This window comes from Callithrix jacchus, chromosome 22 (genome assembly GCF_049354715.1).
Source record: "Callithrix jacchus isolate 240 chromosome 22, calJac240_pri, whole genome shotgun sequence".
Taxonomy (NCBI): Eukaryota; Metazoa; Chordata; class Mammalia; order Primates; family Cebidae; genus Callithrix; species Callithrix jacchus.
Genome location: NC_133523.1, coordinates 47585121 through 47602421, shown reverse-complemented (window position 1 = coordinate 47602421; position 17301 = coordinate 47585121). Strand labels below are relative to the sequence as shown.

Genomic DNA, 17301 nt, shown 5'->3' with positions numbered 1-17301 from the left:
GGCGGGCACACATGAGGGGTACGCAGGTAAATCACCGGAAAGGGGCGGGGCACTACATGTAAATCACCCGGAAAGAGGCAGCGCACAGAGACCGCCGGGAAAGGGGCGGGGCCAGGTTCTGAAGAGCTCCGGGAGACCTAGACTGCCGCAGCCCGGACGGACTTGCTTTCCTGGCACTGGGGGAGGGCGCAGCCGGGAAGTCCTGAGAACTGGACCAGAGTCCTCGCTGGGGCCCGGGGCGTGGTCCCCTGGGCGGGGCCGGAGCAAGGACCGCTGACGCCAACGTCGGGTGAGACTCGGGGCGTCCAGGCTGGGCGACCTGGTCTGAGCGGCGGGCGCGCCAGTTCCCCGCACCCATGGCGGCGGCCAGAGAGCAGGAGTTGCCGCAGGAAGCCGCCGCTACGGAGCCCATGCCCCCGCTGGCCTGCCGCTTCTTCCTGGAAGGCCGCTGCCGCTTCGGCGCCCGCTGCCGCCAGCCCCACCCCGGGGCGCCGGCGCCGCCTGGCGGCGAGGCGCAGCCCGAGGCCGGAGCCAAGAAGCCGCCGCTGCGCACAGCCGCGGACGTCATCCAGCGCATCCGCTGGGACCCGCGCCTCGACCCTGCCGACTTCTCGGTGGGCTACGCCGACCGCTTCCTGGGCGTGCGCGAGGAGCCCTTCAACGCCTTCTGCTGGGACGAGCCGCTGGCGGCGCTCGGGCCGGGCGTGCTGGCCGTGCCCCAGCACCGCGTTCGCTACTTCCGCTTCCGCGGCCGCCTAGTGTGGGACCGCGCCTCGCGCACCGACCTCGTCTTCGGCTCTGGCTCGGCGGCGGGGCGCGGGCCCACCATCTTGGACGCGCTGTACAGTGAGGTCGTACACGGGGCGGAGGACGCCGAGTGCTCACTGGCGGCGACAGGGCAGGAGGCCCAGGCTGCCCCCGGGCGAGGGAGCGCAAGGCCGCTGTGCACAGAGAACCAGGAGCCAGGCGGGGAGGAGCCCAGAGCGCTGGAGGTGGCCCAGGAGAGGGCGCTGGGCACAGCTGCTTTGGGAACACCGGCCCCAAGAGGATGCCTCGCAAGAGGGACTGAGGGGGCACTGAAGCCAACAGCGGCCGCCAGGACCTCAGAGCTGCGGAGCAAGGAAGCACGAGCCCCGGCAGCCCCGGGGGGCTCCACTAAGAAGACAGAAGCCGAATGGGGTCCTGTAGCCTGGCCTGAGAACAAAGGGTCCGATCTGGCCAGTGCTGCAGCACCTCGCCAGCCACGCCCCACACATTTTGTGGCCCTCATGGTGACTGAGCCTGGGCTACAAGCAGAAGTGACCAAGGCCCAGGAATACTTGGTCCACGTGGCCCCGCACTGCGCTGAGTTCCTAGTGCCCACCCAGAACCTGCACCTAACGCTGGCCCTGCTCCGACTAGCAGGCACTGGAGAGGAGGCAGCTGCCATTCGGGCTCTGAGACGGGCCCTCTTGGCCCCGGGGCTAAACGCACCTCCTCGGCTGAACTTTAGGGAGCTGGTCCTCCTGGGCCCACATGTGCTCTGCGCTCCACCCTCTCCCACATTGGAAGGCATGGCACAAGTGCTGAGCCAGAGGCTGGAAGCCGAGGGGCTAAGAATGCTACAGTCTCCGGGACAGCTGCACCCGCACCTCACCCTGGCCAAGGTGCCGCACGGTTCCCAAGTCCACCTCCCCAAGCTGGAGTTCAGCCTCAGCCAGGAGGTGGGATGCCAGCCCCTGCAGACACTCTGGCTGTGCCGTATGGGGAGGACAGGGCGGCCCTTCCAACCCCTGGCTGAGATCCCGCTGGAGTGACGCCCCCAGACCTCTAGAGACAGAAGGGATGCCAACAGCCCACGCGAGGAAGTCACTGCAGGGACACGGCTCTCTCTCTCTCTCTCTCTTTAATTTTGGTTTCTCTTAAGCTTCCAAATGATGCTCAGTGCTCCGAGGAAAGGAAGGAAGGAAGGAAGGGAGGGGAGAGGAGGGAAGGGGAGGTAGAGGAGGAACATCTGGAAAAAAAGCAGCCTGACAGTCCAGCTGTTCGCAAACTCATAGCACATCCTCCAGTTACATGGCAGAAGAGGGAGGGAGGGAGGGCCAAAAAGAAAAGGGAGAGGACGAAGAAAAATAACTTAAACACACACACAAAGAAAAGAGAAGGAAACATGGCGTGAGCTGGTGATCCATGAAGGCAGGGAGGGAGGGACCATTTTACCTGTGCGGAACCAAGGGGGGGATGCGGGGAGGGGAAGGGAAGGGGGAAATCAGAAGAAACACTGGGGCAGAGGGAGGGGGGGACACGAAGACAACTTAATACAACTTGAGACGAGGCGGCCCAGCCGGCGTGTCCTCAGTGCGGTGTGGCGGCAGAGGATCTGGTGCTGGTGGTGCTGGCACTTCAGGGTGGGGGGCCGAGGACGGGCACAGTCTCTAAGCAGCTCCCCTCACCCCAAACACGGAGGCCCCATGGGGCTGGGAACAAGAGTCTGTGTCGAGGCAGGTGAGGCAGCAGGCGGTGGGCGGGCTTGCTGGGTGCCCCCGCCACAGGCGGGCACGGGCTGGACGGCCTGTCTTCTTTCCACTGGCCCCCCGGCATGGGATGGGCCAGGGCGCTGGGTCGGGTACCGGAGTGCAAGCTCGAAAGAGAGAGAGAGAAAACACTGAGACAGCATTAGTGGAGTGAAAGGCGGACACAGATGAGCCTGCAGACCATGCCCCCAACCCTCCGCTGCCCATCCCCTCCTCCCCAGTCCCATCCCTCTGAGGCAAAAAATAAAAACGTAGAAAAATCTCTGTACAGACTCCCCGCTGGGAAAACGGGGGCAGGGACAGTGGCTCTTCCTGGAGCCCACTCCCCGCAAATAAATTTACAACCCAAGTCCACGGCTCAAAAACAGAATCCGCAAAGGCGGCGCTGGGGGCTAGAGCCCCTGCCCCCGCCCCCTCCTCGCTGGGTGCTCAGAAGGCTGACAGCTGCGCCAGGCTGAGGCGGCAGTCGATGCTGGAGTTCTCCGGGCCCGTGTAGGCCAGGCCCAGGGGCTCTAGGAAGGCCCGGCAGGCGGCCTCGCCCTCGAAGGCCAGCTCGGCCTGCAGGTAGGAGATTGGCAGCGCAGGGCGGAAGCTATGGAGACAAGAGGAGAAGGTGATGAGGCAGGCGGGAGGGCAGGGGAGGGCCCCACGATCAGGGAGGCCCCCCCATTCGGGTACCCACAGGGTTTCCTCAGCACAATACCTGCTGGCTTCCCCACCCGCCTCCCAGCCTCCCCTACCTCAGGGGCTCGGGGGGGCCCGGGGTGGGGTGAGTGGCCCCAGTCCCCAGCTGTGCCCCCCCTCACCCGCACTTACCTGTGCAGGGGGCCAGGGAGGAGAGGGGACAGGAAGGGAAAGGCCCAATGGGCTCCTCCGCTGGCTGAGGGCAGAGGCCAGATGGAGGGAGCAGCACACAGCAGGGGTTGGGGATGGCAGGCCTGGCAGGGCCATGGGGGGGACCCAGCCCTCGCAGCTTCCTCTGCCCTGTGTCACAGTGCCTTTGGGAAGCCAGGCAGAGGTGCCAGCCAGCACTCACTACTAAACACAGAAAGCACTCACTGCCAGCTGCTACTAAGACATTACTGGCTGAGCATCTGGCACGAGCCAGGATCTCAGAGCTCCCTGAACCCTCTTCCATAGGCAATGTGGCCCTACCCTTTCCACACACACAGGAACCAAAGGAGGAGTGCACTGCGTGAGGGCCCTAAGTCCTAGAAGGTGCTTCTGCTCCAACGCCAGAGCCTCATGGAGGCCCTGGGATCACAGCCCGCTCCATCTCCCAGTCTCAGCTGGCAGGGCAGGGTCAGCCCCCTTGTGGTGAAGGTGCTGAGACAGTAAGGTCAATGACAGACTACGGCCCCACCCACGAGGGGCACTCATGGCTATGTCCCCAACCAAGACCAATCATGTATCAATTAACAGGGGCGCTCACCCAACCACACGCCCCTTCAGTGCAGCACTGAAGCTGGAGAGCCACCATCTGTGGGGCCCATCAGGTAGCAGCAGGCTGGGCAGCCTCCCTGCCTCCTCTTCCTTCTCACTTCCCAAGCTGGTCATGGAGTTCTATGCACCGCACCCCACATACTGATTTGCTCCTGTGACTCCATCTCTGACAGCCTCTCCCTGAAGCCGGCTTGACCAAAACTAGATCCCAGAATGAGTTTCCTAACCTCCAGGCTGACAGCCCCTCCCTAGCTCCAAACCTCACGGTGACTATGACCTCAGGCAGAGGGCCAGAGGCCTCTCCAATCTACCGTTGACCTATTTGACCAGAATTTCTCCACCTGGCAAGACTGACCTCTGGGGCCCGATGACTGGTGGGGCAGCATCCTGACCTGTACTCACTAGATACCAGGAGCATCCTCTTGCTGAGACAACTGAAAACCTCTCTCGACACTGCCCATCACCTGGGGTCACCTCAATCACCAGATCGAGAACCACCCATCTAAACGTCAGTCAAGCAACTCTTCCCTACCCACAGCAGTCCAGACACCCTATCTAGTGAACACAGAACCCTGCGGGGGTGTGGCCTTCAGTGTGGTGCCCAGTGTGGCCTCATCCCAAGGGCCTCCCTAAGCATTTCTGGTGTTCTCAAGGGAGCTGAGTGGGAATGGGCCTTGTCCTGTTAGACCAGAGACTGTCTAGATGGTCTCTACAGAGTGGGAGCACAGTGAGAAGCTGAAAAAGCAGAGACCTCAGGGGAGGAAGCCCAGAGCAAGGAGTGAACTAGAGGATCCAGGCAGGTGAGAACAGGAGGAAGAGAAACAGACACAGAGACGGAATGGAGAAGAGGCTCCAGAGGCAGTGAGCTGGCAACAGTGGGGAGACGGGGCGGAGTGATCCGGAACACAGAGGTGGCCAAGAAGGAAAGCAAGAGGGCTGGAGAGAGGATGGCTGAGTAGAAAACAAAGAGGTGGGAGAAAGGACCAGGATAAGGGTCGGGGGCTGGAGGAGGCCTGGGGCCAGGATCTCGTCCAAGGGGAGCTTCGAGGCAGAAGGATGGGAAGAGCTTGCAAGGGCAGAAGGGAGCTTGGCACCACATACGTTTTGATCATGGCCTTGAGGGCAACCTTGCGCTCCCGATCTGCAAACTTATCCACGAGGTAGCCAGACATGCAAGGTGCGTGGCAGTAGAGCCGGAAGAAGCGGTGGTAGTTGCCCAGGGCCCAGGCTGTCCTTAATGCCAAGGCATGGGCCACACAAGGATCTGCCTTCAGTTCCCGTGTAAGGTATGCCAGCTCCGTGGTGATGTCTAGGGCACAAGGGTGTAAATCAGCGGGGCTCAACCCTGGCACCACGACCTCTGTCCTGCGGGCTGGGGCTCACCTCCTGAGTTGTTGGTGAAGATGTAGTAGAGGATTCGGTAGGCAGTGAACTCGCCCACATTGCCAGGCAAATTCTCGGCGTACAACGACTTGAGCTGTGTCTGGCACTGGTTAAACTCTTCGTGGTCACCCTGGAAGGCAGAGGCACGGAGGGAAGGGAGCAGAATGAGGGCGCTGAGGACAGAAATGCAGCAGGAAAGGGGCCAGGGAGCCTGCAGAGGCCAGCTCACCTTCTCCAAGGCGATCCGGGCATGGGTCTCATACACCTCTACTGTGAACTCCGTGCGGATGCCCTGCACCTGGGGTGGCAGGGCAGAAACAAGTGTCACAGGGAGCGGGGGCAGCACCGGCTGAGGCCAGGCCCTCCCAGTGCAAGCCTCACCGTCAGATCCTGCCGGATGGACTTCATCTGCTCGCAGGCAAATGCATAATCCTGCTTCTCTTTCCAGTGGGACTTGACCATGCACAGCGATTTTTTCAAAACCTGGAAAGGGAACTGAATGAACACTCAGGGTGCAACTCCAGGAGGGAGTGCAAGGGCTCCCACTTATTTGTCACCTAAGCCAGGGACCCAGGCCCAAGGGTCAAGTGATTCCCCAGCCAACGCCGCACACCCCACACACAGGGCTCCAGGAGAGCCGTGCACCTTCGCATTCCTCTCAGAACACCAACTGGCCAAGGCTCAGGGCCCCGCCATATCCCAGCCCATATGGCCTCTGCTGCCCTCCCTGGGTGCTGAGCCAGCCCCGCCTCGAAGAGCAGGACTCCCCTGCCTGGGCACTTACAGCCACAGGGCGCACGGTGGACGGGTCGGGAGCACAGGTGAGACGCAGGTAGTGCTTGGTGATGTCGGGGCAGGTGCCTACGATCTGCAGCTCCTGCCAGTCAGGGTCAGCCCCACTGCCCTCCAGGCTGCCCATCTGCAGCACCAGGGGCTCAAGCCTAAGGCGGCGGGAGTGTCCGTGCTGGAAGCGGGCTGCCCGCTTCTGCTTCTTCAGCTCACGCTCGGGGTCCTCACACTCCAGCGCCGCCATCTTCTTTCGACTGCGCTTGGTGGGAGCCAGATCATGCCTAGAAAGGGGCAAGGCGCGTGAGCAGGAGGCATCTCCAGCCACCCTTCAGCCTCCCCTCTTTGGCAGCTGGCTGTCCACCTGTCCGCCCTCTTCCTCTTCCTTCTTGGGTCCCCAGCACCCTCCTCTACCCCGGCCTGTGTCTCAGGCCCCGCCCAGTCTCACCTCTTCCCACGCTGTGCCCTGCCTCGGCCCCGGTCCATGTGGGCCCCTCGGCCTCCCCGGCCCTTAGGGGGTGGGTTCCTGCGGCCCACAGGGTGACACTCATTCCCTGAGTAGGAACTGTCGGAGTCTGAGTGGGAGTCACTGCAAGAAGCAGCAGGAAGGTCAGGCCTGAAACGCCCCCATCCCCTCCACACCCCCCAGTCCGGAGCCTCGGCACCTTCTGCGGAAGTGGCGCGTTGGAGACCTGGAGGAGGAGCGGGAGCGGGAGCCAGTGCTGGAAGAAGAGCTGTTGTCCTTCATGAAGACATTGCGGTTGCCAAACTTGGTGAAGCTGTTGCCCCGGGCTCGACCAGCACCCCCAGCCCCCGGTGTCCCTCGCTGGGATGGGGCACCCCCGCCCCTTGTCGCCGAGCCTGCCCCTCTAGGAGGATGAAGGCTGCTAGGGGCTTCCCACCGCTTCTTCTTGGGGCTCTCAGCCACAGGCTCGCGGGTCAGCCTGAGGACACAGCAGGGCAGAGCATCACCAACCCCACCGGACACTGGCAGGACGGCCACCACCACCTCCCTCAATCTACCAACCCACCCCAGGGGACACACCACCTCCGAAAGGAAAGGCCCTTACCCCAGGCGGCTCAGCTAATATAGTGGAGAAATAAAGCACAAACCCAAGGTTTCCTGTGTCCAGAGGGTATGCTTAACCACTGAGCCATGCACACCTCCCCCACACCTGTGGTCCCCACCCTACCCTAGTGGCCTCCTCCAACCAAGACTTCATTCCCCCAGAATCCAATTTCCGCCTCATTCCCCTCTGGAGCTCCCGGTGCCTGGGGTCCCCCAACTCTCCTACCTCCATGCCCAGCCCATGCCTCTCACAGCACCACCCTGGCCAGGCCCCCCGCCCGGACTAACCCTGGCAGTGGCTCCCGGCTCCAGTCGATGGTATAGGCAGAGCCGTCCTGCAGCCGGGCCTGCAGCACCTCCTTGAGCAGCTTCTCAGTGCGGTCCTTGTCCTCCTCCGACTCACAGGCGGTGAAGCAGCGCTCCACATACTCTTTCATATCCTGGGGCCAGTCGTCGGGCTTCCCAGACAGGTTCCCCCGGGCAGAGGACCCGCTGCAGGAAGACAGGTAAGGGGCTCAGGTGGGGAGGATCCGAAACTCAAAAGACCATCACCACCGCCACTCTGAGCTGACACACAGCCAGACACAATTCAGATGTTTTCCTTCAGTGCTCACAGCAACCCCCAAGGGAGGGTCCTTTTCCCCTGTTCAGAGGAACACACTGTGGCTGAGGGTGGGCAGCTGGCCAGTGGGACTGACCACAGACGCTGAATGCAGTACGGGGCTGTGATGGGGAAGGGAGCAGACATCACCTGTGGTTCTGAGCTTTCTCGGGGTTGGGCTGGGGGCCAAAGCCGCTGTGCTGGCCCTCTGCATTGGAGCCAAAGCTCTGGGTAGTAACAGCAAAGGGTCGCTTCTGAATGTTGAACTTGAGACCTCCAGTCCCAGGGGCTGCTGTGAGGGCAGCAAAAAAAAGAGTCAGGCCCCTCCTCAGCACCTCCCGGGGCTCCCAAGGGATACAGACTGAGGGCTTCAAGGGCAGCAGAAGTAGAAATTCAGGGATGAGAGGTAATTTTCTAGAGGAGGGCTCCAGCACAAACGTGCCAGGCCCAGAGCAGCCCCACCCCAAGCCAAGAGATTGTAACACCCAGAAATAAAGCCTAGCACATACCACGTGCTTCACACCTTGGAGCTCCATAAGGACCCCAACCCCTCGGCCTCCAGGCAGCTTTGCCAACTTACGCTTCATGCGGTTCCACAGCTGTTGGCCCTTCTTGGGCTTGGCAGGTTCACTGTAGGTGTGCGGCCCATAGGCCTGGCCCGTAGTGGGCCCCGCCTGGCTGTGTTGTGTGGCTGGGGCCGTCCCAGGCTGGGGGCCACTGCTGAGCGCATGAGCCCCATGCGGGGGGTTTGAGGGCTGAGGGGGCTGGGCTGAGGGCAGCTGCTGAGGGGGAGCCTGGTACGACATGCTCTCGTCCATGCCGGGGACTGGCGGCTACAGAAGGAAGCAGGCACTGAGCATGGTGGGCAGATTCTGGTGCTGGCGCTTGGACTCGGTCATCACAGCGCTCAGCACTCAACTCTGCCTGACCTTTCCATGAATGCTCATTTCAAGTCCTGAGCTACTCTCTGAGGTTAGCATCTGTTAACAACCCTTTCCACAGCTCAGCCAACTCCAGCTCAGAGACTGAGCATCTTCCCAGGGCCCTAGGCTGTGAAGTGGCAGCTGACAGCATTTCATCACTGGAGTAACAGCCACCAACAACACACCCACTCCAGCACTACCATCTGAGCACAAGACACACATGAGCCTGAAGATCCTTCGGCTACTATCCTTCCCGCTTTCAAGAGCTGACACAAATGCAGAGGCCATGGTGAAATTACACCGGGCCGGGGAGGTGGGGGCAAGCTGTGAATGAAACCCGTGGCTACCTGCCTCTTGTGCACCAGCTCGGCCATTCCTCCCAGCTGCATCTTAAATGCAAGAGCCGACCCGTGTGTGCATGCTTGTGAGTGACCATGCTGGGAGAAGAAAAGAAGTTCCCACCATGTCAGCCCTGGCCTTGGCCCAGCCTTAAACCCACCCTAGGTTCAAACACTATGCTTTCTCCTCCTCATTTTCAGATCAGGAGTTGCTGGGAAGAAAAAAGGCAGCTTGAAGAGCACAGACCATTCCTCACTGACAGCCCACTCAAAAATCAACACTTTCTCTGCTTGCACAGGACGTGGGAGCTGGGCTACGGTGTTACCTGGTTCAGAGTCCCTTGGTGCTGGGGTGCGGATGGCTGCTGGGGTGTGGCTGAGCCATAGGAGCTGGCCATCCCATACTGGGAGGGGGAGCCATAGCTCTGGTACATGCTCTGCAAAGGCACAGGGAAGGAGGGTTTAGTGGGAGGCCTGCCCTTTTCGCTTCCCCAGCCTGCTCAGGGACTACACTAGCCATGTCCCTCTACCAATCCCTCACCCATCTTTCTCTCTACACTATATTAATAATATACCACATCCTCTCACATATTAAAAAAAAAAAAAAAAAGAACCTCTATCCATCTCACGTATCACTTAGCTAGTTCTCAGAAGAATATAATCAACATACACTGAGCGGCAACTCTCCTAAGCACTACCACAGAGCAATAAAAAGCAAAACCCATGCTCTAATGAAGCTTGTGCTTGAATAACACGCCCGGATGTAGGCATCAACATGTAATATATCCAGCAGTAAGTATCATGAAACAACAAAAAGGCAAAGAAAGGTGGAGAAACAGGCTGCAAGGCAGGAATGCTACTTTAGTGTGTGGCCAGGCAAGGTGGCTCAGGCCTGTAATCCCAGCACTTTGGGAGACTGAGGCAGGCAGATCACTAGGTCAGGAGTTTGAGACCAGCATGACCAACATGGTGAAACCTTCATCTCTCCTAAAAATACAAAAATTAGCCGGGCACGGTGGAACGTGCCTGTAGTCCCAGCTACTCAGGAGGCTCAGGCAGGAAAACTGCTTAAACCGGGAGGCAGAGGCTGCAGTGAACTGAAATCACACCACTGCACTCCAGTCTGGGTGACAGAGTAAGACTCTGTCTCAAAAAAAAAAAAAAACTAGTGTGTCAGGTAGAGGCTCTCTGAAGGCAGCATCTGAGCAGAGACCTCCAAGAGGCAGCAACACAGGACACTGCAGCCAGGGCAAAGCAAGAGCGGGCCTGGAGGGTGCGGGCACCAAGGTCTCTGCTCTGATGGCCATGGCGGAATGAGCATGAGGGATGAGGGGAGAAAGAGAAGGGACCAGAAACAGGTATGTAGGATCTGCAGCTCACGGGGGGGGGGGGTGTTGGGGCGGGGGGAAGGGTGAGTAGAGGGTTTCTGAGCAGTTAGCACTGCTATCTCCGGCCCATCCAGCACCTAGCTGGGACCAGCAGATCCGACCGTGCCCCGCCCCGCCCCGCCCCGCCCACTGGGCCCTCACCATGGGATAGTAGTAGCTGTAGGGGTAGGCATAGTTGTACTGCTGGTACCACTGGTAGTACTGCTGCTGCTGCAAAGCTGAGGCTTCTGCCTGTGACACGTACTGTGGAAAGAGAGGCCCAGGTGCCGTCAGTAGCCCGAATGCACAGGCACACGGCCCCCAAAGGGCTAGCCTGTGTTTACTAGTGGTTAACTGCCAAGGAATGACGCTGGGTCCATGCATCCAAAAAGCGAGCCACCGTCTCTACCATCACACTCACACACTCTAGAGACCAGGGTATACATGGTCTCCCTCTTCAGAACCACATCACGCCCTGGATCCCTCAAGGAAACAACTTTTTCCTTTCTTAGAGTCCCGGGAACATCTTTTTATGTTCCCTGCCTGACTGATACAAGAGGACATCAGGCTGTGTCCCTCCCACAACCACTGGCTCAAGGTCCCGAGCCCCATGTGGCCTTCTCACTTGCGCGCTGGCCACAGGCCCGTTGCTGCTGGCCTTGGCAGAGCTGCCAGCAGCTCCGGATTTGCTGATGCTGGCTAGGGCCTGGCGGGCCTTCTCCCACTCCGGGTTCTCATGCATTGGCGTCTCCATGCCATTCTCTCGGCCTGCCCCAGCCACCATGCTGTACTGAGAAGACCTGCAGAGACAAGACATCAGGTCACATCTGTTCTCCCCACTGTACACAGGTGGGCATGTTAGGAGGCAATTTCCAGCCTCTGAATCCCAGATCTCACTGTCACTTCCATCTAAGTCTACGTTTTCTAATCTGTACTGTACTGATAAAAGGTTTCTGCTTCTGTCTTCTGGGAGAGATAAATGAGATCACCTACTTAAGATACTTATCCCAGAGTCTGGCACACCACAGCAGTTGTTAAAACCAGCAAAAACAATTAACAGAACCCACAAAACTGAACACAGGGCCTGGCACCTACTAGGGCTCTTTTATGAATCAATGAATTCTGTCTGATAGAGCCCCAGTCAGCAGGTTTTCACACTGTTTTCAGAAAAAATAAGGAATTAGCGGAAAAACAAATAACTGGGCACTGAGTGTTGGGAACGTGCCTCCTAATTACACTTGCTTGAATGAATCATCACAATTCTGCAGAGCAAGCGCTGTACTGTGAAAAATGAAAGCTCAAGGTGAAGGCTCGGCCCTCTGGACACCACAACCAAATGCTTCCCTCTGTGTTTGCCTCACCCCCACCCCCACCCACAGGGATTGTGGCATCACTTCCCCTAAGCCCGTGAGGTCCCCACCCCAGAGGACAGCACTGGGTCTTGCTTTCTCCTTCCCTCCCGGCTGGCCTCTGCCCCTCTCGCCCCACTAACCAATCCGTGCTACGCTGATCACCCACGTTGGCCGCCATCTGGACCTTGGGGTATGACGGGTGGACCTCGGGAGCCAGACTGCTTTTTCACTGTCTATGAGAAAAAGGAAGTGTTAAGAAGACTTAAGAGGAAGCTAAAAACTTATCACAAAGTGGGAAAGAAAAGCAGATGGACTCAAGAGAAGCCAGGCAGAAAAGGGGAGGCTGACAGCAAAGCCACTGGGGTCAAGGATCTGAAGAGTTCTGGGTGTGGACTAAAAGGCTGGAGCATGAGGGGAAGCCCCGGCCTCTTTGTACTGCTCCAGGTGGAAAATGAAGAGTTTGGAAACAGGGAATGAACTTCCCAAAGGGAAGGAGAAGTGTCTGAAATTCACACGAGCAAAGAGATGGTGTGATGGAAGGTCCAGAGGGTGGGGTTACTCCGTCAAGGGGAAAGGGTCTAAAAAAAATTCTAGGGGCTGGGCACAGTGTCTCACACCTATAATTCCAGCACTTTGGGAGGCTGAGGTGGGCAGATCACCTGAGGTCAGGAGTTCGAGACCAGCCTGACCCCATCTTTACTAAATACAAAATTAGCAGGGCATGGTAGCATGTAATCCCAGCTCCTTGGGAGGCTAAGGCAGGAGAATTGCTTGAACCCAGGAGGTGAAGGTTGCAGTGAGCCAAGATCGCCCCACTGCACTCCAGCCTGGGCAACAAGAGCGAAACTCCATCTCCAAAACAAAACTAAAATAAGAATTCTGGGGAATACGGGTTGTGAAAGGAAGCAGAACCAAAAGGATGGATGCTCTAATGAGAAGAGTCTGAGGGAACCCTTAAGGCTGAGACGGTGGAAAGGTTTCTGAGAACTCTGTGAAGAAGGAAGCCTTGCAGGGAGCATCGAGGCAGAAGAGGAAGGAGGTGGGAGAACACTGCAGAAGAAAATTTTGAGAGGAAAAGGGGATTTTCAGGAAGTTATCCCTGGAAGCAGGGGACGCTGAACATTCCCGAGAATGCCAATGTGAACCCCAACGTGAAAAAATGGGTTCTTAGCAGCACTGAGAGACTGATTTTTCTTTTCCTTTTTTTTTTTTTTTTGAGACGGAGTTTCGCTGTTGTTACCCAGACTGGAGTGGCTCACCGCAACCTCCGCCTCCTGGGTTCAAGCAATTCTCTTGCCTCAGCCTCCCGAGTAGCTGGGATCACAGGCGTGCACCACCACGCCCAGCTAATTTTTGTATTTTTAGTAGAGACGGTGTTTCATCATGTTGACCAGGATGGTCTCGATCCTTTGACCTCGTGATCCACCCGCCTCGGCCTCCCAAAGTGCTGGGATTACAGGCGTGAGCCACCGCGCCCGGCGCGAGACTGATTTTTCAAAAAGGTCTCCGAAGCGCAGAAGAGAGACCTACGTGGGAGTCGTCAGTAAGGCTACCCCTGCCTGCTTCCAGGTATCACCTTGGCTGGGTGTCTAGACATAAAGCTTTGGGAATGCCAAAGACGACCCAGGCATTCCCAAAGCACGTTCCAGGAATGAAGAATGAGGTAGAGAAAACTGGAAGAAAAGCGCAGTGCCTCCGGGGCAAGGACCGGGGGGGTCTCAACTCCGGGGGGGTAACTGGTAAATAGGAGAATGAACCCCGCAGGAGAACCGAAAGTCTCACAAGCTGACAGGATAGGATCAGGAGTGTGGAGCTGGGGAAAGCCCTAGAAACGCTAAGGCCTTAAGGAGGACACAGAACGTGAGCGGAGAAGAGGGGTCCTGGCGGGGACACAGGAAGGGGAGCCCCCGGGCAAAAGGAAGATTCGAAATAAGGTCAGGAGTTGCGGGCTGGACAGGGGACTCCCGGACCGGTCTCAAGAACGAGGACAGGAACCAGGCGCCAGGTCTGGGTTCCCGGGAGGACCTGGCCGTCCCGCAGGCTGGGCGAACGCAAAGGTGGACGCCGAGTGGAGGAGGCCGCCCGGATCCGCACCACTGTCCATGGAGCCGCTGTCCGGGCCGCGCCTGCGCACCGCGACCCCAGAAAGCAGCTCAGGAGCCGCCCGTCGCCGGGGAGACACCGCCCGCCCTCAGGAACCGCCGAATAAATGGCGAGTGAGGGGCGCACCGGGGCCCCGAGAATTCCGAGGGAAGGGGACGGGAGACGAAAACGACGACGCACGCGCGCTAGTGCGCGCCCCCAGGCCCGGTGCGCAGGCGCAGCAGCTACCCCTGCCCCGCCACACCCTGCCGACGCTCGCGAGAGGCGTCCGCTGCTGCTACGACCGAGAAGGCCTCGGGGCTCACGAGACGCAAGACCGAAAAGGGACGCTATCCCCGCCCGCCCGCTCGCCCGCCGCTCCCTTTACCAACCAGGACCTTTCGCTGTACGGACACAGCAACAACCACCAAAGCGAGGAGCAACACGGTCACCACAGCACTCGGCTACTCGGCTGGCTCTCGTCTCTTTTGGCTTCGGCGTCCCGACCGCGGCGTCCTGACGTCACTCGGCGGGCTCGCCCCGCCTCCCTCGGCCCAGCACAGCCAATGAACGCTACGAGCTGCGCTTGAGCCCGCCCTGCCGCCCACGCACGTACGCTTGAGCGTTTTAAGGCAGGCCGGAAGTCGGGATGGGAACGGTGGCCCCGAAGGGACAAGTGCGGCCGCGTTTGCTGCCTCTCTGCCTCCCACGCAGCCTTGGGTTTTTTTTGGTGTTTTTTTGAGACAGAGTCTTGCTTTGTCGCCCAGGCTGGAGTACAATGGCGCGATCTCGGCTCACTGCAACCTCCGCCTCCCAGGTTCAAGCGATTCTCCCGCCTCAGCCTCCCGAGTAGCTGGGATTACAGGTGCGCGTCACCACGCCCGGCTAATTTTTGTATTTTCAGTCGAGACTGTATTTCACCGTGTTGGCCAGGCTGGTCTCGAACTCCTGAACTCAGGTGATCCGCCCGCTTCAGCCTCCCAAAATGCTGGGATGACAGGCGTGAGCCACCGCCCGGGCCGCAGCCTTGTTTTGGCTCAATCAATGGGGGCCATTACAGTTCCTAAACGTAAGCTGGCGTGACCTGAGTTCCGGGATTGTGGAAGCCCTGGGGAGAGAATGATAAAGAAAGCGGGTGAGGAACGGCTCCACCCAGAAGAGCGGGTTTCCCTAGTAAATGAACCTGGAAGGGCCCGCTGCAGAGGGCTCGGCGAGTTCAGACGGACGGCGGCTGGAAGCTGGCGCGGTTGGAGGGGAATGGGTATAGCAGCTGGCACTGGCGCTGGGGTGGAAGTGTGTGGAGTCACGGGTGTGTAAGGGTGGGCGCGGAGCCGACCCCCACTGGCGCTGGGGTGGAAGTGTGTGGAGTCACGGGTGTGTAAGGGTGGGCGCGGAGCCGACCCCCACTGGCGCTGGGGTGGAAGTGTGTGGAGTCACGGGTGTGTAAGGGTGGGCGCGGAGCCGACCCCCAAAGGCCACTGAGGTCAGGCCGAGGCATTGGACCAAATCTGTACATAAGCATTTCTCTGAACTCCGAGCCACCTTTTGAGTGCCATCTGTTTCCATCCAGGACTCGGATAAAATTACCCAGACCGCCGCAGGGACCGGACGCCGTGTCACAGTAAGTGGTAGAACAGGTTTTAAGAGGCAGTTCTCCTCCCCATTTTCTACCGTGATGAACTTTTCGCTTGAAAAGTACACGCCATTTTCCTAACTCCGTATTGCATTGTGAGTGCCAGCATAGCAAATCTTTACCGTTATTTTACTGTGTGTAGGTTTTTTTGTTTGTACTAAATGTTTTGTTCTGGAATAATGTTGGATTTATCAAAAAAGCTGCAAAGGCCAGGCGTGGTGGCTCAGGCCTGTAATCCCAACACTTTGGGAGGCCGAGGCGGGTGGATCACCTGAGGGCGGGAGTTCAAGCCTGTCCAACAGGGTGAAACGCTGTCTCTCCTGAAAATACAAAAATTACCTGTGTGTGCCGTCCCGTGCTCCTGTAATCCCGGCTACTCGGGAGACTGAGGCAGGAGAATCGCTTGAACCCAGGAGGCTGGGGTTCCAGTAAGCCGAAGTTGTGCCATTTCACTCCAGCCTGGGAGACAAGACTGAAACTCATCTCAAAAAAAAAAAAAAAAAGAAGTTGCAAAGATCATACATGGTCCAGCATATTTTATGCTGTTTCTTCTATTGCTGTCATCTCACTTTCCCGTGGTTTGCCAAAAACTAAGATACTGACGGGATGCATTTCTGTAACTAAACCTCAGACTTTGCTGGGATTTCTCCACCTTTTCCTCCACTGTTATCTTTACACACCGGAGTCCAAGCCAGGGTCCACACTGCATTTAGCTTCCTTTTACCTGTTGTATTTAAGGCGGGTTTCCCGGACACAGCATGGAGTTGGATCTTGCTTTTTTTTTGCCCAAGCAGCCTCTCTGCCTTCTAAAGAGCTGTTTATTACTGTACTTTATTTGTGTCTTATTCTTTTAGCATTCCATACACAGACACGGCAATAAAAGGAAATGACTGGAACGTAAATGTGAAAACTCTTTACAGTTAAGCCTACAATTGTATACATTTATCTTACATGGCAGTAAGAAAATAAATCAACCATTATGAAAACAGGACAAATTATATCACAAAAGAACCCCAAAATAGAAAAAAATACCTAGGAAATGTATGTAACCATGAAAAGTACTGTTCCCTTGGTGTCTTCACATCCGTGTCGCTGTGGCCTCTGATTAACACGCCCGGTACTTACTTTTCAGTTGTCCGCTTGCACAGTTGCTCAGGTCCAGGGCTGTGTTCCTGCAGCCATCCAGGCCGGCCAGCACCGCTCTCGTAACTCTGAATCCGCTCCAGAATTTTACCCCAAGTGTCTGATGGTTTGCTCTAACAAGTCACTAGAGGGTTTCTTTTTTCTTTTTTTTTTTAAGACGGAGTTTCACTCTTGTTACCCAGGCTGGAGTGCAATGGCGTGATCTCGGCTCACCGAAACCTCCGCCTCCTGGGTTCAGTCAATTCTCCTGCCTCAGCCTCCTGAGTAGCTGGGATTACGGGCACGCGCCACCACGCCCAGCGAATTTTTTTATTTTTAGTAGAGACGGGGTTTCACGGTGTTGGCCAGGATGGTCTCTATCTCTTGACCTCATGATCCACCCTCCTCGGCCTCCCAAAGTGCTGGGATTATAGGCGTGAGCCACCTCGCCCGGCCCTTTTTTTTTTTGAGATGGGAGTTTCATTCATGTTGCCAGACTATATTGCAATGGCGCGATCTCGGCTCACCCCAACCTTCGCCTCCCGGGTTCAAGCGATTTTCCTGCCTCAGCCTCTTGAGTAGTTGGGATTACAGGCCTGCGCCACCACACGCAGCTAATTTTGTATTTTTAGTAGAGATGGGGTTTATCCATGTTGGTCAGGCTGGTCTCAAACTCCCAACGTCAGGTG

General features: G+C 57.9%; 3 protein-coding genes and 1 pseudogene across 36 annotated transcripts in view; 2 read left to right on the top strand and 2 right to left on the bottom strand.

The window, feature by feature from the left end:
• The first annotated feature begins 113 nt into the window (after positions 1 to 113).
• Positions 114 to 2138, top strand: LENG9 (leukocyte receptor cluster member 9). Its single transcript, XM_008988630.5, has one exon. It carries the CDS (start codon positions 357 to 359, stop codon positions 1794 to 1796), a length of 1440 nt encoding a protein of 479 aa, XP_008986878.1. The 5' UTR covers positions 114 to 356; the 3' UTR covers positions 1797 to 2138.
• On the bottom strand, positions 1867 to 3010 carry LOC144580861 (uncharacterized; annotated as a pseudogene). The gene has a single exon (XR_013531106.1). The product of XR_013531106.1 is annotated as an uncharacterized LOC144580861 (transcript).
• Positions 1867 to 14367, bottom strand: LENG8 (leukocyte receptor cluster member 8). 4 transcript variants are annotated; one of them, XM_002762477.7, is made up of 16 exons: positions 14250 to 14367; positions 11916 to 12008; positions 11049 to 11223; positions 10586 to 10687; positions 9383 to 9493; positions 8376 to 8628; positions 7946 to 8087; positions 7483 to 7686; positions 6791 to 7069; positions 6574 to 6714; positions 6124 to 6409; positions 5721 to 5822; positions 5569 to 5637; positions 5340 to 5469; positions 5058 to 5265; positions 1867 to 3105 (listed from the first exon to the last, which is right to left on the bottom strand). In XM_002762477.7, the coding sequence occupies exons 2-16, from the start codon at positions 11951 to 11953 to the stop codon at positions 2943 to 2945; spliced, it is 2403 nt and encodes an 800-aa protein (XP_002762523.1). In that variant the 5' UTR covers positions 11954 to 12008; positions 14250 to 14367; the 3' UTR covers positions 1867 to 2942. The 4 variants fall into 4 exon arrangements, with proteins under 4 accessions (XP_002762523.1, XP_078216994.1, XP_078216995.1 ...); XM_078360868.1 differs by having other exon boundaries at positions 14256 to 14367; XM_078360869.1 differs by having other exon boundaries at positions 13746 to 14347.
• The window catches only part of LOC144580862 (uncharacterized), a 37956-nt gene continuing 32511 nt past the window's right edge, over positions 11857 to 17301 (top strand). For 9 of the 30 annotated variants that reach the window (XR_013531129.1, XR_013531121.1, XR_013531123.1 and 6 more), the window contains exon 1: positions 14119 to 15478. Coding sequence is in view for 1 of the 30 variants with exons in the window: in XM_078360875.1 (XP_078217001.1) it covers positions 13878 to 14447 (570 nt within the window). In the remaining 29 variants the exon portion in view is untranslated. Of the gene's footprint in view, positions 16477 to 17301 lie in introns of those variants that run through there. The other 21 variants (XR_013531135.1, XR_013531131.1, XR_013531122.1 and 18 more) reach the window with 13 other exon arrangements.

Coding starts and splice junctions, on each gene's coding strand:
- LENG9 (XM_008988630.5), top strand. CDS start 357: ATGGCGGCGGCCAGAGAGCAGGAGTTGCCGCAGGAAGCCGCCGCTACG.
- LENG8 (XM_002762477.7), bottom strand. CDS start 11,953: ATGGCGGCCAACGTGGGTGATCAGCGTAGCACGGATTG. Junction 8,629..9,382: donor ACCAAGGGACTCTGAACCAG/GTAACACCGTAG, acceptor TTCCTTCTGTAG/CCGCCAGTCCCCGGCATGGA. Junction 6,715..6,790: donor ACGCGCCACTTCCGCAGAAG/GTGCCGAGGCTC, acceptor TGCTTCTTGCAG/TGACTCCCACTCAGACTCCG.